A 24,873-nucleotide genomic window follows, 5' to 3' on the forward strand; every position below is an offset into this window, starting at 1 on the left:
TTTTTGTAAAATTGTTATATTTGATGGTTTTCTGGTCTTTTTTAATGTCCTCCAGCGAAACCCGTCATTTTTCTTCTTTTTATTTGTTGAGTTTGCTGTGTTTCTCGCTATTTTTTATTCTTCCCTGTTTTGTTTTGACGGATTGGTTGTTTATCCACGTCATTCTAGCGTAGTTTTTTAGTTTTCTGCGTTTCGCAGTCTTGATCGTACGTAAATTACACATTTAAAATTGAAAAGGATTTATAGGTTCCAAATTAGCTAAAACACGGTGTTTCAATCCCTGTTTGTGTATTATCGCTCCAAACCCTTCTTGGCAGTAGCGCACCCAGGGGGGGGGGTTTGGGAGTTAAACTCCCTTTCCCCCAGGGCATATGAAAAATATATAAATAATAGCAGGAAAATGTAACTTGTCTTTCACAAAATATAGAAAAAAATTTCGACGCCCAAGCCAACCCCCTTCCCCCCAGAGAAAAATTATAGGTGCGCTACTGCTGCTTGGATGTGTCCCGTTTTTTTCAAATTTATGATATGGTCACCCTACAGTAGAAACGCTTCTTAATTCACGAGAGTATTCTACACACTTGTTCTTAATCCAGGATACAGTTTTTTGTGTCAAATTAGAATTTCATAATGGTAGATAAGTTTATTTTAATTTTCTAATCTATTTCAACAGTAGGGCCCCCGCATACTGCAGACTTTTTACCTGCCGATAGTTTAGTCGGGTTGGGCAAAATTAAAGATTTTTTTTTTTAAATATGTAAGAATGTAGTTCGTTTGGTATGGCATGAGTGCTTTAATTTTTTTTAAGTATGTATTCTATTTGTTTTTAATTTTGTAGACTAGCAGACTTAACTACTTTATGTAATGTGAAATTTAAGACTTACTACTATATTTTAAATATTTTTCAAAATATTATTTTCTATATCCTTACATAAAAAAATACATTGAGTGTATGAAATAAGTAAGCAATGTTTTAAACATTTTTATTATTTTCCAGACACCTTTGCACCTATTAGTTGAACAAATTATATTATTAAAAATTTTGTACTTACTTTACTTAAGCCGTCCTCTTGTACCCTACGCTGTCGAGGTAAAAGTTTTGTAATAAAAAATTAAGAATTCAATTTTAACACTTCTATAATATGTTACAATTGAGCAATTAGACCAGCAGATTCGGCAACTGGTTATGATAAATTCATCAATTTTAATGAACATACTTTTTAATTTTTTATTTTTGCAGTGAAAAAAAATACATTGTTAATTATACAAAAAAATATTAATATATCACAACAATATTTTTTTCAACATACTACAATAATCAATTATAAAAATATCCGAAGTCTAAATTCCAACATTTGAGGTGACAACAGCGCAGTGGAAGCCATGAGGACATAAACTCAAATATACGGAGACCACTACAACCGCAAACTGAATAAATATATATTTGGATGCCATCAAAACCGTTAAAGTGATTTTAGATATACAGCAAGCGAACATGGCGCGCCTGACGGCAATTGCTCCAAGTAATGTGTATATTATTATACAGATAACGTGACTGAGGACGTCCGGCCAATATTTTGTGTAAGCATTGTAGGAAGTGGTACCTTTCATTTGCGATACATTTTAGGGAAAGTCCTCGTGGCAACCGTATATCGGAGTTCACGAAGACCTGGAAGCCACGAGAGACTACGGTTTAACATGGGGGGACGTCATAAGATGCTAAAAATAAATATATATATATATATATATATATATATATATATATATATATATATATATATATATATATATATATATATATATATATATATATATCTCATACTAGTGACGTCATCCATCTGGGCGTGATGACGTAATCGATATTTTTAAATGGGAATAGAGGCCGTATGTTATCTCATTTGAAAGAGTTTTCAATTTTCTGTTCAGCAATATAAACAATAATATCATTATTTATACAAAGGAGCGTTCAAGTATTACGTAACGCGATTTTTGAAGATTTTGAAACGCTTTTTCAAAAAATTACATTTTTGAGATTTTTTTTGAAAAAATTTACTTAAGTCTCAAAGTTCAAACTTTTTTTATTTACAGTATGTACCTATGTCTTTTCCAGAAAAAAATTATAAACCATTATCGGCTTGCCTTATGCTGTTAAAAAAATGCTGAAAATGGCATTTTATCAGTTTACCTTTTCAAACTTTGAGGTTCATTTAAGGCTTTAAGGGTAGTTTGAAATTAAATAATGCTATAGGCCGTTTTAGAGCATACTCTATAGACTGAAGTTTAAAAGGTAGAAAAATAAAAAATATTAAAAATAGTCAAGCAACCACCTTTGAACCACTTGGCTTGGATTTTGGATTGACCCATAGTAGAGAGCATAGAATGTTTACCGCTTTTTTGCCCTGCTGCGTTCTGTTTTCGATGTCTCTTTTGGTAGTGCCTTCTTTAGATATTATAGATCCGAGATATTTATATTCTTTACATGTTTTTGTGGTTCTAATTTCTAAACCTGGATCTTTCTTCTGGATATTCATATTGAGGCCCCATTTACTAATTAAGAATTTAAATAATTGTAAATTACACAAAAACTATGAGACTATGAAACTATGAGTATAGGACATCCGTATACCATTCGAAAAAGGAATATTTTTTTAATATGATAACTTATTAATATACATTGTGATCCATTTAAAATAAGCCTCATATTACACATTGAATAATCCAATCATGGAATACATTCAACCAATATCCAACTATTTAGGTCTAAGAGTAAATTTGTTATGATTGCGTAAATAAGTTGAGAATGAGTCTTCTTTTAAACCTTTACATTTTAAGAAAAGGCGACATAACTCAGAACACTCTTTACATAGGTATAGGAAAGCCTATGAAACTATAGTTTGTTTTTGGGGATAATAGAAAATGCAATAAAATATAAGGTGTCCCATAAGAAAACATAACTTTGATATGTCGCACTTTATTGGGACACCTTGTATATTTCAAAATAATTTTAAGTGTAGCTATTATCAACTTACAAACTACTAATTTTAGTATTTTTCCTCTTTTAAAATTTAGTCTTATTTTATTCTTTTTTATAGTTAACACAAGCTGTATACTTGAAAATAAACCATTTTCGTATGTTATGAAGCCAGGATATTCTTCTTTTTAAACCTTTTTCCATGCACCTTCTATTTTAATAAATGATATATTTGACAGTGGTACAGTAGAACCCCGTAAATCCGAACCCCGCGAATCCGAACTTTCGGCAAATCCGAACCAACGGAAAGTGAAAAAAATTTAAAAATTCAAGACGAAAATTTAAAAACATGTTGATTATACAGAGTAAAGCCAGAAAATTGGACAATGTAGGATTACTAGGACTTTGACATTTAAAATTTCTTAAAAATAAATATTATACTTTAATATATAGGTTTATAAAGTGTTTATAAAGGTTAAACACAAACTTACTTTGGTTCTCTCGTAGTCAGCTTGAGTCCAAAAATATTATCCACACTCTTGCGAGAACGTTTGGCTACTCAAAATCACAATGAAAGCTTTGAACTACTAGTTAAGGCTAACTTTCTGATAATCCGAACTTTTCGGAATCCGAACAGGCTGTCCCCCCAATTAGTTCGGATTTGCGGGGTTCTACTGTATAAGTTAAAAGTAAAGTGAACGTCATGTTCTAATATTTGGAGGCATTAAACATTCAGTTACTAGATGAGTTCAATTCAAACTTAAATCAAAATATGTATAAATTAACAAAAAACTAATTACTTATATTTTAATTGCAGGAATTTAAACTATTAATAAACATACTACGATTCACAAGTTTATTAATTGAACACTCATTTTCTCGACACTTGTATAATTCCATGGAACACTTGATAGTTCTACTTGGATCTAGTGATATGTCCGTCGTCATCGAAGTCTTAAATCTGCTATATATGTTTTCCAAACGCAGTAATTTTCTTACTCGTTTAAAGCCAGATGAAAAAGAGTCCTTATTACCAAGATTGCAATATTTGTCAGAGGTAAGTATTCATTACATTACTATTACTTCTAGTACAGTAATCGTCTTTTTTAATGACCACTTATGGTATAAATAAAGCTACTTTTAAGAAAAATTCATATATTTGCTCAAACCTTGCATACAACTAAAAACATTATATATATACCACTCAGTTTTTGATTATGCTGAACTTAATGCTATATACTATATTTCATAATTTATTTTTTTATAGAATTGGGGTGGCAAAGATACTGGTTTTGGATTAGCAGATTGCTGCAGACTTGACAAGGAAATTCCTCATTCTGCCACAACATTACATGTTGAGTTTCACAAAGATGACTACGACTATGACACAAAATCAACCAAACCAACATTACAGATTATACATATAGAACATATAGATAAATTGAGATTGTCTCCTGCCGAAATAATGAAGCAACTTGTATCAATGTACTACATACCCCGCGAAAAAGAGGTAACAAATTTGATTGTATAAAATAAAATACGTTTTTTTTGACATATATTTTTGTAGATGTGGTTGTTCACACATGTGAGGTTGGCTATCCACTTTGGTCAGTATAAACGTAGACTAAAGAGTGTCCAAGCTAAACTACAGGCATTATCCATATTAGTATATTCGAATGCCATTGCAGAATCTTCCCCAAATCTATTGCATAATAGTCTTCTAGAAGAATTGGTGGAAGTTGTGGAACTACAAGACCCGCTATTAACTGATATTAGGTGTGCAGCTTTACGCACTCTTACTGCTATTATTCACTTAGATCGAAATCCAAGTGTTCCCAAGTAAGTATTTTTTTAAATTTCACTTTGCTGTTTTGTACAAAATATATATGTATAGACTTTTCTCTAAAAACCAGTGAGATCATTTTGTTGAAGCTATGATATTATCACGTCTATTGAAACTTGTTGCATAAATGAAACTCGAATATGTATGGGATTACTCTTTGTCTTTATTTCTATGCCAGGACTTCTTCACTAACTACATTTTTCCATAAGTTTGTCTTGGATCACACCAATAATAATCATTTATAACTCTCTCCCAGCCTGCCTCCTTTGGTCCTCTTAATCCTTCCACAAGCTTCATCAGTCAGCCATTCTTGTCCACTAATGAATATAGGCCTCCTCTAATTTCTTCCACATATTCCGATCTTGAGCGATGTTTATCCAGTTGCTCGAGTACTCTCGAGTTGTGTTTAAAGTATTCAGAGTACAGGCTATATGTTTTAGTTTTATCAAAGATAGGGGACAAATAAAATCTGTTAGGATTCTTTTTTATAAAATATTAGAATTGGGTAGGCCAAAGACTTTTGGATAAAATTCTGGCTTACATTTTGTTATCTGATACATATCTCTATTGTCTTTTGGGGATACTTATAAAATTTTGTCCTAGACAAGTTGATAAGAAGAAAAGTACAAATCAGCAAGATATGATTAATCACTAGATTTTTTTTTTGGGAATATCACAAAAATATTTTGTACAAAACATCTGAATTACTTTTTTCTGTTTAATTGATTGCATTTATTTGAACATAAAAACTGCCAAACTCTCAGAAATCGAAGTCATACTTTTGTTAGTCACATATGGATGCTGTTTTGCAACAACCGTCTAACCCACATTTTTTAACAAATGAAGTTAGACGTGTCAAACTGTCAATCATAATGCATACTACAGCAAGCAAAAATGATATCAGCCACATCTATGCTTATGGCGGCATCTATGAACTAACTTCTAAACCACATTCATCAAATAATATGAAGAGAAATTTGTAAAAATAGTCTAACCCACGTTTTTATTAGGCATATGTGGGTTAGCCGCTTGTTGCAAATCTTTGTAAGAATGTTTTCATTGTTTTAAAAAACCGTTGCAAAAACCGTCTAAGCCGCTTTAAGTTATTTTTGCAATCAAACGTGTTTATTTATTATGCTTTTGTACGCTTTTAAAGGTAGCCTGTAATTATTGAAATATAAAAATTTGACAATAAAGCCTTATTTTCTATCAATGATTTTTTTAAGTAGGTACATACATTATGCACATTTACTTTAAACTATAGATATGTGGCTTAGACTATTATTGCAGACCATCCATATAGTCCAAGGAAATAAGCAATAAATAGACCATGTTCGGGACACTGAATAATCCAGGTAGGTGACAACTTGTTTAGTTATTGTAGACCTATAGGAAGAAAACCTACCAGTTTCCTGCCTAGTGTTTGGGGCCGTTTTTAATTATTAACAATTTAGTGCGATTTTTTCGATTTATTGTACCCCATTAAAAACCTAAATAGTTGACATAAAATTACACAATTTGATTTTTTAGAACATTGAAAAAGTTTCAAAATGTCGATTTTTGAAAGTTAAAAAGTTAATTTGTTGCTGCGTAAACTGCAAAATAAGTGAAGGTCGTTATTTGGTAATAAATGTTATTAAAATTAACGTAGAACTTTGGTGTTTCACCCAAAGTTGGGTATTGGGATACTTAGTAAAATTTGAGACCCATCCATTAGTCTAAAAGTTTTTGTTTATCCCAGAGACCTTTGTTTTGCAATAACATAAGACAGAAAATAATGAAGGTAGGACAATTATGCGTATGACAAATGAAAGTAGAAGAGTGATACTATCAAAATGTATTAAAAAAAGATAAAAAAAATATTTATTATAGTCAAAAATCCTAATGCCAAATTTTTAAAATTTTGTAGTTTATAAACATTTAGAATAACTTTAAAAATATTCGAAAATCTGATATTTTACACGAATTTTCAAAAATGTAGTTCAAATGGTGACTAGTCGTGGTAAGAAGTGAAGGGGGCTGGGAGCCTACAAATCCATGAGTTCGAAAACTAAAAAAGCAACTTAAAACTAATAATTTTCTATGTTTCGGGATCTACTCAATATATTTTGATCTTTGTTTTGTAATTTCTATGTACATTAAAATATGCAATTTGTTTATAAATTTATTAAATAATAAACAGTCTAATTTGTTTAAACAATTTTTGAAACAATATTTTTCCCAAAAATCAATTTTTTTAATCATTATTAATCATAGAAAAAGTTAGAGTACACTTTAACAAATAAATAATTTCAATAAATAATTATTTATTAAAAATAATGTATTAAAGTGTACTTTAATTTTTTTTTGATTAATAATTATTCTATGATTAAAAAAAAGAAGATTTTTTGAAGAAAATTATTTTTTCAAAAATTGTTTAAACAAAATTAGACTGTTTATTAATTAATAAATTATAGACAAATTGCATATTTTGTAATGTACATAGAAATTATATATAAATTAAAAAAAGAAAGCTCAAATTCCATTGAGTTGATCGGTTGATCCGAAGATATAGAAAATTTTAGTAGTTTGAAATTGCTTGTTCAGTATTTGAACTCGGTGGATTTGTAGGTTCCCCCTAGTTACGATTTAAAAAACATTTTTGAAAATTCGTAGAGGGTCCTGGGAAGGTACAATAGTTGTGCAAATTTTTTAACAAAAAATACAATTCTCTTTCCTTAAAATGGCATCAATAAAGTTCCTTAATTATTATAAATTCGTGTTAAAATCCTTTCGACTATGTAAACAGATTTTTTCTACGCACAGTATAAGATATTCTAAATGTTTATAAACTACAAAATTTTAAAAATTGGACATTAGAATTTGTGACTATAATAAAAATTTTTTAATCTTTTTTTTAATATACGTAATTGATAGTATCTTTCATTTAGGAAAAAGGTTTAAAACTTAGTAGGACAAAAACGAGAGTATTTGGAATGTTCATTTAAAGATGGAGTTACTACAAATAAAATGGTATCTTTGGATGGTGAAATGATTGTGAAAAGCAATAGTTTTAAGTACCTAGGATCGGTATTACAGAGTAATGGAGAAATAGATGGAGATGTATGGGGTAGAATTAGGGCTGGATGGATGAAGTGGAAAGAAGCGAGTGGTGTGTTGTGTGACAGAAAAATTCCAATGAAGCTGAAGGGAAAATTCTATAAAACAGCCATAAGACCGGCTATGATGTACGGAACTGAATGTTGGGCAGTGAAAAAGAAAGGAACAACGAATGCATGTGGCGGAAATGAGAATGCTTAGATGGACGAGTGGAGTGACAAAGAAGGATAAAATTAGAAATGAGTATATTAGGGAAAGTCTAGGTGTGGCACCAATTGATGCCAAAATGAGAGAGCATAGGTTAAGATGGTTTGGTCATGTTCAACGTCGAGACGTTAATCACCCAATACGAAGAGTAGCTGAAGTGCAGATTCCTGGAAGGAGTAGGAGAGGAAGACCTGGGGGGAGACGATAAGGCAGGACATGTTGGTAAAGGGGATTAACATTGATATGACCCAAGATAGAATTGTGTGGAGAAATGCAATTAGGGAAGCCGACCCCGCATAGGGATAAGGCAAAGAGAATGATGATGATAGTATCTTTCATTTGGTACCCGTAGAATTGCCCTATCTTTATTGTTTTCTGTCTTACGTTATTGCAAAACAAAGGTCTCTAGAATACACAAATGGATAGCGCTTATCTAAAAGGTACCAAGCGCCAAATTGCCATTTCTGACTTAATTACATTAACTGGCCGATAATATTAAACTTTGTTTATCTAAAAAGTCCCAAGCACCAACTAAACGTCAGAGACCTCTTTTGGCAAAGGTTACCAAGTTGCGTGTTATGAATTATAGGACTCTGTTTATCTCTAAACGGATCCAAGCGACGAAAGTTTTATCATGTCGCATGTCGCTAGGATTCCTTTTGACATTCTTCATTTCAATCATTTGGTTTTCTTTTGATTAACGTGTTTTCGTAAAGTCCTTCTGATAATCATCATCTTTAAGAAGTGCTGAAATATATAAAATGATGAAAGAAGCTGATGAGTCTGATTTGACTCTACAGACCAAGAACAAGATGATGAAAAAGAAGACGAACCACAACACCACACTCGTCTAACAGGTCGACTAAAGAAAGGGGGATTTGCAAAATATCCCGGACAGTCTTTTAAATCCAGAAAAAAAATTAAAAGACGGTAACAAAAAACACTACACACTGAAAGGAATATTGAAGGAACAAAAACATATATCGACTTTCAGTGTAAATGTACATTAAAATGTAATGAACGCTTAATGAATGTTGACAGGTTATTAAAAAAAGGTTATAATTGAATGGTACGAACAACTTATTAATGTTCTGTTATTTAATAAAAGGATCCAAGTAAACAGTAGTTTTATATAAAAAGATCCAAATCCTAAAATTAGTATTTAAACAGATTCATATACATTATTTAGATTTTATCAAAAAAGAACCAAGCGCCATTTCATACTACAAAAAAGAGAAAAACTATTTTATTATATTTTTTTATAGAAGACAAATATCTAAACTCAATCTTTCCCCTAAAAAAATTGAGAAACCTAAAAAATGATAAAATGCCGATTTTTAAAACTGATAAATCTTTAATCTTAATTTACTCAAAACTGCAAAATGGCTGTTGGTACCTTTTTGATAAGCGCTATCCAAATATAATAGCTTTTAAACTAATTAATGGATGGGTCTCAAATTTTAAGGGTTTGTTAAGTACTCCAATACCCAATTTTGGGTGCAACGCCAAAGTTCTACGTTAGTTTTAATAAAAGTTATTAGCAAATAATGATTTTCACTTATTTTCCAGTTTGCGAAGTAACAACTTATCTTTTTAACTTTCAAAAATCGACATTTTGAAGTTTTTTCAATGCTTTCTACAATAACTAAAATAGTTTGTCACCTACCTGGATTATTCAGTGTCCTGAGAAAATCCTTATTTCCCTGGACTAATGTATACATACACATATCTTGTTTTCTGTTTTCTGAAATATTAATTTAATGGATAACTTAATTTAAGGGATTATAAAGTTCAAGTTATTATAATATATGACAATTTTAATTAGTTTATTTTTAATTCTACTCTTTTCTATCTTTGACAGTCGAAGACCAGGAACACGATTGAATAACATTATAGATGTAACTGGAGCAAGCCAGTATCATGGATTTTTGCCAGTCTTGGTTAGAAATTGTATTTCCTCACTTACAGACCAATTTGATCTCCAAGGCACTGAAAAGTACAGCCAATTTCCAGTGAGTTTAACAACAGCCTTGTTTTCTTTTTTATATCACCTCGCCAGTTATGAATCAGGAGGTGAAGCTTTAGTATCCTGTGGAATGATGGAATCTCTATTACAAGTAATAAATTGGCAAGGATTTGCATTAGATCATATAACATTTGTAACACGTGCTGTACGCGTAATTGATTTGATTACTAATATTGATATGGCAGCATTTCAAACTCATGGAGGTTTACATAGTTTCATAAACAGATTAGATAATGAAGTTACCTACTGCCTACCACACCAGCATTACCAAATTCAACACAACACTACTATTGAACACGATGAAAGTGCACCTAGCACTTCTAGAGCGCCAGATAAAGGAGAGACTCTTTGTGTGGATATAGTACATCTTCCAGAAAATGAGGGCAAAATCTGTCTTCCACAAAGGGCAGCTTTACTAAAATCCATGTTGAACTTTCTTAAAAAAGCGTTCCAAGACTCCACATTTGCTGAAAGCATTAGGCATCTTATGGAAGGTACTTTACCTGATTCACTTAAAAATATTATTGCCAATGCAGAATATTATGGTCCATCCCTATTTCTACTTGCTACTGATGTAGTCACTGTATATGTATATCAAGAGCCAGCATTACTTTCTGCTTTACAAGACAATGGACTAACTGACATTGTACTGCACTCCCTATTAGTAAAGGATGTACCTGCAACTAGAGAAGTTCTAGGCTCTCTTCCAAATGTATTCAGTGCATTATGTTTAAATACGAGAGGACTAGAAGCCTTTGCGAAGCTTAAACCATTTGAAAAACTTTCTAGCATATTAGTATCGCCAAAATATTTGCCAGCTATGAGAAGAAGACGCAGCTCTGAACCAACAGCTGATACAGCTTGCAATTTGGGCAATGCCATGGACGAACTAATGCGACATCAACCTAGCTTAAGACAAGACGCTACTAGGGCTATAATGCTTTTATTGAATGATTTAATCCAATTGGGAACTGATCCTAATAATATTTGTTGCAAAGGACATAATAAATCAGAAATATCAGCATCTGTTTCATCTAGAAGTAATAATGCAAGTAATGAAGGTTCTTCGGATGAAGAAGAAGAGGATGAAGATGAAACATCAACATCATCTCAAAATCACTCTGAGACTCAAACTCAAGTTAATAGCGAGAGAACACCTATTGCTTTAGTAGATTATATCCTCAATACCATGAAATTTATAGATGCAATTTTAAGTAATAACTCCACTGATGACCATTGCAAAGAATTTGTAAGCAGAGGAGGAATTTATCCTTTATTAAAAGTTCTTGGATTGCCCAACTTACCAGTTGATTATCCCACGACAGTACCAGCACAAGCAGTAGCTTCTGTCTGCAAGAGTATATTGAATTTGTCACACGAACCTTATTTATTCTCTCAAGGACTTGATCAACTGTCTCTTGTATTAAATACTCTTAAGCCATTGTGTGCAAAACAAGAAGTTGCTGGTGGCTCTAAACTGCTACTAGAACTAGCGAAGGCTCCAGATCTGGAGACTGCTTTTAGTACATATAAATCTACTCCCCTATTACATGCTATGGGGGCTGTCCATGGATATGTCATAATGTTTGTCCACATTTGTCGAACTGGTCAAACTGAAATAAGAAATCTATCTTTACAACATTGGGGCTCTGAAAATGGACGAAAAGTTTTAAAAGGATTGGCTGATTTGTATACATCATTAGTTTGGGAAAGCACCCTTCTATTGGCCTACTGCAGTGACGATTTGCTACCATCTGGTTGTGATGTTACCAAAGAAGACATCGGGAAACTGAATGCATTCTTCGAAAAGGTAAGCAAAAATAATTATAATTCATATATATTGAATTTCGCTTAAGTGATTATTTGTTAAAATTTTCTTCTAAAGTAAAAGCCAGAGTTAGAATGCAGTGTTAGTCTTAAGGTATGTATAGATATCCGCGCGGCGCGTTCAACGCTCGTTGAAATTTTTCATTTTGACGAACCTTCCGCGATCCAAAGGAAACTTACGAACGTTTAGTCATGTCTCAGTCGCGCGATAAAACCTACGCCATTTCTGTGATAAGTGCTGCTTTCTTGGTAAAGTTTCTAAACGGTTTCTAGAATGTTTCTAAAGGTTGTACAAAAAGAAAAGGAAGCAACGACGTTGATGGCACACTAACCTGTTTAAAACACGTAATGGTTTCGAGCTTATGATGGACTCGAGTCGCAAAAAATAATGTGCACCGGAAGGCGGTTCTGATGGCGTATTCTTATTCAGCAACCACAATAACACTCCTAGTAATGCATCAATTTAGTAACGAAACCCTTCACATGCCAGATCACGTGCTTCACGAAACTCCAGATCACGTGCCTTTGCAGTGGACTACCAGGTGCTCCGGTGATCGGATCTGATGGCGTATGCATCTTTACCGACCCCAAAAACCCCCCTAGTAACAAAATCTGGAACCTAATACACTCATTTTGACATGTGTGTGCCCCTATGGAAGCATTTTATGCACTTTAAAATGCAACGATGCATTTCCACCCATTTTTCTATAGTAGACTTTTTTCCTGACATCATCCTGAACACAATGCAAAAAGTTTCAAATCTCTAGGTGCTGTATTTACGATTTATTTTGTGCTAAATGCCCTGTACACGAGGCAACGAAGCATAAACCTAGGAATTTTGTGCAGTAAGATGAATCGTCATGCAACTTTTTGCATTCAATTCGAGAGAGTGGCAGGCAATTTTATGAACTAAATTGATCTCCGGCAAAAATTTTTGTGCATGAGAAAAAGCATCTTTAAATTGCATCTCGAAGAGATGGAAAATAAAAAATTTAGGACTCAGGAAATATTGAGGGAAATGAGGTCAATTTTTATACTTAAGGGTTTTGGAGGTCACTGGACACGAATTTCATGGACCCCACCACCTTCTCCCCCCCGGAGGTGGGAAGGGGTGTAACTTTAAAATCTTAAATAGGAGACCCCATTTTTTATTGCAGATTGGGATTCCTTACGTAAAAATAAGTAACTTTTATTCGAGACATTTTTTCGAATTATGGATAGATGGCGCTATAATCGGAATAACATTATTTATTAGCGCCATCTATTAACAATTCTAAAAAATGTTTCGAATAAATATTACTTATTTTTTCATGAGGAATCCAAATCTGCAATAAAACATGGGGATTCCCATTTAAGATTTTAAAGCTAACCCCCACCCCACCTCCAGGGGGTGGAGTGGAGAGTCGTGTTTGATGGCAGCTGTAAAGCTATACCAATAAAGTATTCTATTCTATTCTATTCTATTCGATAGGTTCTTGAAAGACATTAAATACGTATTTTTTGGTCTTTAGTTGGAAGTGTATTTCTCGAGATATTAGACCGTTTCTATAATTTACCTATGGTATCACGATTATATCACTCGTTTTTTCCGATTATAGCGCCATCTATCCACAATTCGAAAAAATTTCTCGAATAAAAGTTGCTTATTTTTACGTAAGCAATCCAAATCTGTAATAACAAATAGGCGTTTCCGTTTAAGATTTTAAAGTTACCCCTACCCCACTTCCAGGGGATGGAGGGGGGGTCGTCTTTAGTGTCATTCGATAGATTTTTGAAAAATATTAAACGCGTATTTTTCAGTTTTTCGATCCAGTCTTCGTTTCGCAAATTGTTCGATCGTCACAGGCGACGAGCTCCACCCTGGGCACCAGGTACCTCGGAGACCATCTCTGTCATGAAATTTGTGTTCACTGACCTCCAGAACCCCCAAATATAAAAATTGAACTCATTTCCGTCAATATTTCCTGAGTTCTAAATTTTTCATTTTCCATCTCTTTGAGATGCACTTTGAAAATGCATTTTCTCATGCACAAATTTTTTTTCCAGAGATCAATTTAGTTCACAAAATTTCCTGACACTCTCGAATTGAATGCAAAAAGTTGCATGACGATTCATCTTACTGCACAAAATTCCTAGGTTTTGGGCTTTTTAGTTCTTCGTTGCTTCGTCTACTGGTCTAGATGAAACATTTTATTATTTAATTTTAATTTTCATTATAGGGTTGTTGTATCTATATTAATACATATACTAATGTAAAAAAGTACGTACCCGTTATTTTACCCGTTACAAAATAACGGATATTTATTTAATAATCAACGTAACGATTTATCGTTGTTAGAAATACTCGTTTATGGGTGATCGTAAACACTAAAGAGGCCTGGCGAGGGTGTCGGTTTACCGTTTCTTTGATATTACACTATTTATTATATCTACTTTATTTCTACAACTACATCTACTTTAAAATGTATAATGTATGTCTGAATTATCAATATGCACGAGTCAAATAAAATTAAATTAGAAGATTTTTTTACCAAGCAACAAAAACAAAATTTGTTTAATTTATTAATGTTTTGTATTTTGATAACGATTTCCGTGGTGCCCACAATAAAGATTTTCCACGGTAAGTATCAATAAGTTTGATAATATTTCCTTCCGCCCAAGAAATATTCAACTCCGGCGCGCCAAGACCAACAAACCACTCACAAACCATCAAAGCGTTTGTTGAAAAACAGAAGTTAGATCGTGGTGCGCCACTTGAAAACACGTACTAATCTGACGAACATGCTGCGCGCGAGCGGCTCGCACACCGAGCGGACCGCATATGTATACATACCTTTACGCCGCGGCCGCGCATGGATGCCGCTCATGTCGGCACAGTGGTATACAACCGTAGGCGATTGTTGTGTGCGCGTATATTCCAGTCCTATGATTCTGAAATCCGGTCCTAATGCACCGCTAGGGGCAAACCGGCAACGTGGTCGGCTGTTCTCCGGTAAGAAATACATTTCCCTATACTACCCGCACTGCATTCTAACTGTGGCTTTTAGTATAGCTCTGTTGATTTATTAAATGACATACAACTTATCAAATGGCATACAACTTTCTTTCCATGAGTACTAAGTACGGAATCTGCTCTCTTGTAGTCCTTTTATACTTAATTCTATAGATTTTTTGGCACTGTAACTTATAATCTTTGGCGGCCATAGCTCAACGACTCAGTAACATACTGTTATATCTAGAGATATAGCATATAGATCTTTGTTAGATATTTAGTTTTTGATAAATATACACTCACCGGCAGAGAAAACGGGCACCCCAAAAAATGGGTCATTTTTAATGTCTTGTATTTCCTAAACCTGATGTCCGATTTAAGTAATTTTTTTTAATATGTTATAGCCTTATTCTTTATCAATATCGCTGTAATAATATTGTTGCTAGACAGGTACATTGTCATTGTATACAGGGTGTACGAATCAAACTGTGTTTTTTTCTCAAACGTTGGAACACCCTGTGGAATGTTCTAGCTTTTATAAAATACTAAAATTAAAACCCAACTATAGCCACAGATTTTCTTAACATTCTGTTTTTTTATTCATTCGCTTATGTTGGATAATAAAAAAGTTAGGCACTTTAACAACTACCCCTGTTTTTCGTCAATACAGGGTGTTTTTCAATAAGTACGGCAAGCTTTAAGGGGTAATTCTGCATGATAAAATAATGACAGTTTGCTTTATAAACTTATGCCCGCAAATACTTCGTTTCTGAGATAGGGGGTGTTGAAATTGTTCTTACAAATTGACGATTTATTTATCGCTCTAAAACGGTTTGTGATATGCAAATGAAATTTGGTAGATTTTAAGAGCTAGTTATTGTGCATTTTTGGCATACAATTGAGAATTTTATATTCACCATTGGCGTGCATACGGGATATATCTAAAATATTTATACCCGTATGCACGCCAATGGTGAATATAAAATTCTTAATTGTATGCCAAAAAATGCGCAATAACTACGTCTTAAAATCTACCAAATTTCATTTGCATATCACAAACCGTTTTAGAGAAATAAATAAATCGTCAGTTTGTAAGAACAATTTCAACACCCCCTATCTCGGAAACGAAGCATTTGCGGGCATACGTTTATAAAGCAAACTGTCATTATTTTATCATGCAGAATTACCCCTTAAAGTTTGCCGTACTTATTTAAAAACACCCTGTATTAACGAAAAACAGGGGTAGTTGTTAAAGTGCTTAACTTTTTTATTATCCAACATAAGCGAATGAATAAAAAAACAGAATGTTAAGAAAACCTGAGGCTATAGTTTGGTTATAATTTCAGTATTGTATAAAAGCTAGAACATTCCACAGGGTGTTCCAAAGTTTGGGAAAAAAACACAGTTTGATTCGTACATCCTGTATAATATGACAATGTACCTGTCTAGCAACAATATTATTACAGCGATATTGATAAAGAATAAGGCTATAACATATTAAAAAATTACTTAAATCGGACATCAGGTTTAGGAAATACAAGACATTAAAAATTACCCATTTTTTGGGGTGCCCGTTTTCTCTACCGGTGAGTGTATTTTAATCATATTTCTTTTAATTTTGTGTTTACGCCTAATAACATTTCCTGCAATTCTTCTTTCTTTTGCAAGTAATGCAACATCATCGGCAAATCTCAGATGGTTTAAGAACAGTCTTTTTGTCCACCTGTCATCCTGCAGTCTCACTATATATGTCCGGCGAAACTCCATTAAAAAATGGAGCATTGTGATATATTTAATGATTTTTATTTATCGGTCATCAAATTTATTGTTGCTAAGGCATTAAGATTGGCCCAAATTTCTATGAAGTCAAAGGCCTTCTACCCTAATAGCTATCCAGAGTGTTATATTGTATTCGTTTGATTTTTCGATTAGTGTTCTTATTATTTGTATATTTATGATCTACACATACCCAAACTTATATGGAATCATCTGATATTTCTTACTATTTCGTGCGAATTTAAAAAAACAAACACACGAAATCAAACAATATTTATTTTAAAGCAATTTAATAACAAATACATAATGATTAAATAAAACAATAAAATACTTAACAAACAAATTGAAACTAGTTGTTTTTAAGTCAATAGCATACAAAATTTCAATGTAAAACGAATAATGTTTAAATTGTTTCTATTTTTTTTTGTATTTTGTGGTAGTCAGTGTTATCACCTCTAGTCCTTATGCAAGCTTCAGTTTGCGTGGTCAGGCTCCTAATCAAATTATCAACCTTTTGTTGTGGTAGGTTGCTCCATCCTTTAAGAGCAGCTTGTACTAGCCGTGCGGTGTTTTGTGGATTATCCCGGCGAGCTCTAATTTTTCTTTTAAGCATATCCCACAAATACTATATAGGATTAAGCTCGGGTGAGCAAGCAGGCCACTCCAAACAAGGGATACCATTTGCTTCAATGATGTCTGTAGTCACTCTAATGGTATGTAGAGGTCCATTATCATGCAATAAAATAAAATTTTCTCCTGTTGCACCTCTCCAGAGCCTGACTACAGGTTATCAACATACCTGTGAGCAGTTAAAGTTGATTGGATGAAAATTAAAGGAGTTTTTTTACGGATCACAATTCCTCTCTAGAACATTACACTTCCCCTTGTATATTTGTGAACAGATCTGACAGTTTTCGTTCTTGCTTGTCTTCCTTGACCTCTAAGTACACGATTTCATGGGTCATCTGATTTTACACAAATCCTGACTTTTTTTGAAAATAGCACATTTTGTCAATTCCCAATGTTCCAGTTTTGATGGTGAAGACACCAATGTAGGCGATCAATCTTGTGCTGCGTGGATAACTTGGGAACCCATAACTGTCTGCTGCTGTATACTTCTTGGTACGAACTCTTCTTCTTATCGTTTCAAGTGAAACAGTTACGCCTGTAGCTTCCGAAAGCTGCCTTTGGAGCTGCAGGTAAGAAATGGTTGGGTGTCTTCCAGCTGATTGGACAATTAAACGATCTTGGAGAGCCGTTATTACTTTTGGCGACTTTCCCTTGCTTTATTTTTGAGCTTTCCTATTTCCTGTTACCTAGCATAGGTTTTGGACAGAACGCCCTGTATTACGCCTAGCTCTACAGCTATGTCCCTCTGAGAACATTACTTTCTCCACAAGACCAATAATCTTTGCTCGTTGTAAGTTCTATAACCCCACATCAGGCATATTTTCGTTTTGGACGCAAAAATTAGTTTATTTATTTTCGTTCAATTTGCAACTCAAGCAAATAACCTATACAGTACCGAGCTGTACTATCTGATTGTCTTATATATTTGTTTATTTTCAATAAAAACCTTTATTCTTCGCAACAATAACAAGTTTTTTCAAAAGAAATAAATATTACTTTGAAATACATGGTGATTCCATATAAGTTTGGGTGTGTGTATATTGCTATAATCATTTCTGAATCATGCCTATTCCAAGGCTGATCTCTATTCAGTTTGTTTGTTAGTCACAATGTAATTTATCTTCACAAATAGCTTTAGTTCAGAGAAATAAGGAAAAAAATATCATGTTGGTGACACAACCCCCTCCAGGCCGAAACCAAATTTTTTGAGTGGTATGGACATCTATATTAATAACATATGTTTCCTGCAGCCGATTTTGATGATATACATAGTTATAAACAAATGAAGATCAAAAAACGGTAAATTTTCGCTTTTTCGTCTATAACCAAAAAGTTGAGTATTTTAAACAAAGGACATCGCACACATCTTATGGAAAATATAATGTCACTCAAATTCAATAAAATTTATACGATTAGATTCGTTTTAAATTAACGATCAATTCTTATCATTGCGCCAACTCTTAATTATGATTAATTACGGCGCAAATTGCAATTAAAGTTTATCGAAATCACATTTTTGGAGTCCATAAAATGTTAGTTACAATCATTATTGCTCTGAGTGCTATTCATAACAGTTTAAATCCCGCTGGGCCTAAGCGGATTAGTGAAACTAATCCGCTGATTTATGGAGTACCGGAAATCTGGGTATTTTCAAATATTTTTTCTCTCTCTAACTTATGTACCTACCCATTTGATTTCAGATTTATTTATATCAATTTCTGCTCTTATTTTTGAAAATAGAGAGTTGGCGCAATGATAAGATTTGATCGTTAATTTAAAACGAATCTATTGGTATAAATTTTATTGAATTTGAGTGACATTATATTTTCCATAAGATGTGTGCGATGTCCTTTGAGAGTGAGAAACTCGTAAATCGTATAAAAAACTTCAATATGGCGTTCGCTGAATATGTCTATCCTTAATGGTTGCTTAGAAAATTGCAAAATAAATCATAAATTTTGAGTTTTTATAAATATTCATAACTTATGTAACAATTAACTTAGAACATTCTTATTACACGGAATGCTGAGACTTCTGGTGCTTAAATGATACCCTAAATTTCAAAGCAATTGGTCAAATAGTTTAAAAGGTATTTAATTTGTTTATCCCAAATTAATTTTTTTTTGCAACGCTATAAGTCGAAAATGATGAAGTTACAGTAATACTTTGGATAGTTTTCGAAAGAAGAAAATTTATAATATTAATTTAATTAAAAAAAAAAAAAGAATGTGTGTGTACTTTGTACGCACGTAAGAAGTTATACTTCTATTATATGATTATATGATTATAAACGAAATTAATATACTTTTTATTTATATTTTATTTAAATATTAAATTAATTTATACTTACTACTTCTCAAACATTTTTATTAAAACAGTGCCAAAAATTAAAATAATAAAAAAATAAAACACACACAAACACATTAAAAATGCCACAAATGATTTCTGAACATTAATTGTCGGAAAATTTTTTAACTAAATACGTATTTTCTGAAAATAAAATTATATAATAAATATACTTACAATCATAAAATGTATAAAAAAAAATAAAAAAATAAAAGTTTCTATTGGGATTCGAACCAACTTACCACGCGGCTGGTATTTGCGTTGTATTGGGATTCACTCGCATTAAAACTTCGCCATAGAGACAGCTTGTCATTACGTGCGAAGATCGTCTAACTAAACAGATTAACCTTTTGACATTTTTAACTTATGTAAATCAAATTATTTTGATTTTGAATTGAAATGATTTAGAATTGAAAAAATACAACAAAACATAGAGTAAGAAGAATCAAATTATGTAAATAAAAGTATTACATACTACTTATGTATTTTGGTTGGTTCAAGGTAGGTATCGGAGCCCGTATAACGACTAATAAATTTCGCAATCACTTGCGTCGTGCAAAGTGGCTATGTTCAAATATCATAACAAAATTTGATCAACTATTTATAAAACACTTAACAGTGAAAGATTCTTTAGCTTTGAATAAGCGAGATCTGCGGCACTCATACTAGGCACAGTTTGATGAGCTTTCACATTGGCATGCAACAATCATCTCTTCTATGTAAATAAGTCCAAAAATATAATATGAAAACTATTTAAAAAGGCAGTATAACCATTAACTAACTTTTTGTTTGTTGTTTCTCTTCCTACAAATTTTAAAACGCAACAAGCATACATTATAACCAAACACAGTCCCACAGCTGCCATATTGGATAATTTTTGTCATGTCATTTGAACATCCAATCAGAACAAAGTTATAATGCGCATGCGCCCGGTCGCTAGGTTTTCCCATATAAAATTTCACCGTCATTACGCCCGTAAAGAAGTATAACTTCAAAAATTACAAAAAATAATTCTAAATACTGCAAAATTATTTTGCAAACACATGTGAATTAAAAAAAGGGGGTTAACTTCGTCCCTAATTGTCCTAGAACAATTGTTTTTCTTCCTAAATGTGTATAAAAATACAGTCTTTCCAAATATGAAAAAATAATTTTTCTACGGGTAACGGTTAAAAAGTTATTCTAATTGTTTATAAGTAAGCAAAAAAATCAACGTGTTTTTGCAAAATAATTTTACACTATTTAAAATTACTTTTTGTCATATTTTTTAAATTAAGTCAATAGTATAAATGTTCTTCCATAAACTGTCGGAAGTCTTACTGTAACCTCATAATTTTCTGACTTGTAGTGTTGCAAAAAAATGAATTTGGGATAAACAAATTAAATAACTTTTAAACTATTTGACCAATTGTTTTGAAATTTAAAATATAATTTAAACACCAAAAGTCTCAGCAATTCGTGGAATAAGAAGGTTCTAAGTTAACTTTTACATAAGTTATGAATATTTATAAAAACTCAAAATTAATGATTTATTTTGCAATTTTCTAAGCAACCAATAAGGATAGACATATTCAGCGAACGCCATATAGAAATTTTTTAGACGATTTATGAGTTTCTTACTCTCAAATTTGTTTAAAATGCTTAACTTTTTGGTTATAGACGAGAAAAGCGAAAATTTACCGTTTTTTGATCTTCATTTGTTTATAACTGTGTATATCATCAAAATCGGCTGCAGGAAACATAAAGGTTAATAATATAGATGTCCATACTACTCAAAAAATTTGGTTTAGGCCTGGAGGGGGATGTGTCACGAGAAAAATCTTAATTCTCTGGACTACTTATTCAAGACTGATAACAGGCTAATGGGTCTACAGTTATCTAATTTATATTTATTTCCCTTTTTAGATAGCAGTATTATAAGAGCATTTAACACCAAGCTGTGGGTACTTCACTTTCTATACATTTATTAAAAATAATTTTTAGCATTTTTATGATGTGTTGTCCTCCATACTTTTGGACGATCATCATTTCTAACACCATTCCGTTTTCACATGGAGCTTTTGTTATTTTGCATAGTGCTCATTGTGTTTCATATTTCGTCCTGTTATATCTGGTATATGTTCAGATCCAACATTTTTACTATTCGGTGCTTTTCGTCTTTACCTGGTGGTGGTTTTGCTTATGACTCATATAATGTTTGATAGTAGTTTTCTATCATGATGGTTATTTTTTGAATTTCTGTAATTTGCTCGTTTTCATCATTAATAATTTTTCTAATTAGATTTCTATCTTCGCTTGTTGTCTTGTTCCAGTATCATATGCCTTTCTTTTCTTGTAGTATTTAAAAAGTCTCTAGACCTTTTTGTTATTTATTTTGTTGATTTTTGTTATTTCTGTTTTATTCAGTTTTCAGTCTTTCACAAGTTGTTTCCTCTTTTTTTATTAACTCTTTTATTTCTTTGTGAGTTTTTGAACTTTATCTGTTTTATGACTCGATTAATTTGCCACTGTTATTATATTAAAATATTCCTTAAATTTTTATTTAGGATTTCAAGGTTTGAATCTTTGTCTATTAGTTCAGTATGTTTTGTCAATTTTTGTTCGTATTCGATTTTTCTCTGTTTTAGTTCGTCTATATTTACTGTTTTTTGTCTGGCGTTTTCATCTTTGTCTTGGTGTTAATTCTTATTCGTACTCTTCACGGTTCCCGGGAAGGGGGGTTATCGTGGGAGGTCTTGTCACTGGAAATTTTCCGGCGTCAACTTATTTCTTAATGATTCTTTAGTCAAAATTCACTGAGAGCGAAATCGCAGCACGTTCTTTTTTTAACTAAGCGCGAAATGCATTTTTTCTGCACAAAGCTCTACTATTCCGTAAGTATTTTACATCGTTTGAAATTCATATTGTATATCCAATATTTTTTTTCTTTCCCAATCTATCAGAAGTAGTTTTGGGGACATTAATACATTAGCTTGAATTTTTTTCAGATTTTTCTGACTGCTCTAAGACCACTTTTTGAGGCTTTGAAAATTATTTTTTCACTTTTTTGACACTTTTAAACGCTTTTGAGATAATGCTCTTTTTCAGGGTGTAAGTATATAAATATACTTGATTAAATTTAATGATATTATTAGTATATATATATAAACACAAAATACAAGCTTAAATTAGGCGCCAATTTGAAAAATAAACTAATATACACTCACGGACAAAAATTTTGCATATTTTGAAATTAACGTGTGAAATAAAAAATATTGTGCTGCCCTCAGTGTCATAGAAATAGGATTTCTTTTCAGAATCCGATGTTTTAATGTTTCATAAATGGTGTAATCGGATTTAAATTTAATGTGGGCTATATGGTGGCCAATATAATTTTTAAATTGAATCTCATCAAGGTAAGTATTCACTATTCTACCGACATTAAGACCTGCGTCATGGTACACGAATTTGTTATAGAATATGGCTGGTAAATGGCAAAACATGATCTTTTTTTATTAATGTACATATCAGCTGTCATTCACCCAATCATCTCCACAAGTTCAGTATCTCCTTACCAAGAAATACCACTCCATAGCACTATGCCGCCACCACCAAAATTAACCCTCTATATGTGGTTACATCTGGCATACCGTTCACCATATGGAAGCAATATTTACAAAACTTCGTCTACAGAAGAGTTGGCGAACAGTATGTCAGTTGTAACTTCATACAGAACGTTAGTTTTGGTGCTGGCGACATAGTGCTATGGAGCGGTATTGCTTTGAAAGGACATACCGAACACGTGAAGGTGCTTAGGCGAATGCCAACTGATATGTACATTGATAACATTTTAGAAGATCATGTTTTGCCATTTGAAAGCCATATTGGATATGACATATTGGTGCTAATGCACTTCTTGTCGTTATCTATTGAATACTTATCTTGAAGAGATTCAATTTAAAAATTATATTGGCCAGTATATAGCCCAGATCAGATTTAAATCCGATTATAGTATTTATGTGATACTTTAAAAAATGGCATTCGGAAAATAAATCCTATTCGTATGATACAGGAGGGCTAAGGATAGCAGCACAAAAAATTTCATTCCACATGCATATGCAATATTTTTGTCCGAGAGTATATAAGTGAGATACATATTTTTGCACTATAGATGTTACAGGTAGAAATTCGATAACATACATAATTATATTATATTATTTATTTATTATATAAATAAATATGCAGATATATGTTGACCGCAAAATATTAACAATTATTAGAGATATTAGATGTATAATAAATTGGCAAAGTGTTACAACATTTTTTGTACTGAAAAAGAAAACATTTTTTTTAAATAATAATATTATTATGACATTATAATGCCATTTTAAATATGCGTTCCATTATACCTTTGTACGGCACTAATTTTTTGTCGAATTCGGCATGGTTATTGAATTTCTACCTGTAACACCTGTAATGCAAAAATACATACCTCTCTTATAGTTAATTTTTTAAATTGGCGCATAATTTAAGCTTGTATTTTGTCTTTATATAAATCTACTAATAATATCATTAAATTTAATAAAGTATATTTATATATTCACACCCGGACAAAGAGCACTATCTGAAAAGCGTTTAAAACTGTTAAAAAAGTGAAAAAATCATTTTCAAAGCCTCAAAAAGTGGTCTTAGAGTAGTCAGAAAAATCTGAAAAAATTCAGGCTAATGTATTAATGTCACCAAAACTACTTCTGAGAGATTTTGAAAGAAAAAAAATATTGGTAATACAATATGAATTTCAAACGATGTAAAATGCTTACGGAATAGTAGAGCTTTGTGCAGAAAAAATGTATTTCGCGTTTAGTTAAAAAAAGAACGTACTGCGATTTCGCTCTCAGTGAATTTTGGCTAAAGAATCATTAAGAAATAAGTTGACGCCGGAAAATTCCCAGTGACAAGACCTCCCACGATAACCCCCCTTCCCGGGAACCGTGTCTTAGCATTTTACTGCTGTACTGCGTTACTACTGTAACGAATATTACGTTTCTGTCGTTACAATATAGTCTATTTCTTTCTTCATGCGTTTACGCCATGTAAAATGTATAGCCATCGTTCATTGTTCATGTGTTTTACGTGTCCATACCAAATCAGTTGCCGGAATTCAATTCGGTTGTCAA

At 32.3% G+C, this 24,873-nt stretch overlaps 1 protein-coding gene across 3 annotated transcripts in view; it reads left to right on the forward strand.

Moving 5' to 3' along the window:
- LOC114334526 (E3 ubiquitin-protein ligase HUWE1) overlaps positions 1 to 24,873 on the forward strand; it is a 192,570-nt gene that overhangs the window by 76,269 nt on the left and 91,428 nt on the right. For all 3 annotated transcript variants that reach the window (XM_028284586.2, XM_028284587.2, XM_028284588.2), the window contains exons 3-6: positions 3,789 to 4,028; positions 4,239 to 4,481; positions 4,539 to 4,810; positions 9,982 to 11,956. In XM_028284586.2, coding sequence (XP_028140387.1) covers positions 3,789 to 4,028; positions 4,239 to 4,481; positions 4,539 to 4,810; positions 9,982 to 11,956 — 2,730 coding nt within the window. The remainder of the gene's footprint in view (positions 1 to 3,788; positions 4,029 to 4,238; positions 4,482 to 4,538; positions 4,811 to 9,981; positions 11,957 to 24,873) is intronic.

Source organism: Diabrotica virgifera, chromosome 10 (genome assembly GCF_917563875.1).
Source record: "Diabrotica virgifera virgifera chromosome 10, PGI_DIABVI_V3a".
Lineage (NCBI taxonomy): Eukaryota > Metazoa > Arthropoda > Insecta > Coleoptera > Chrysomelidae > Diabrotica > Diabrotica virgifera.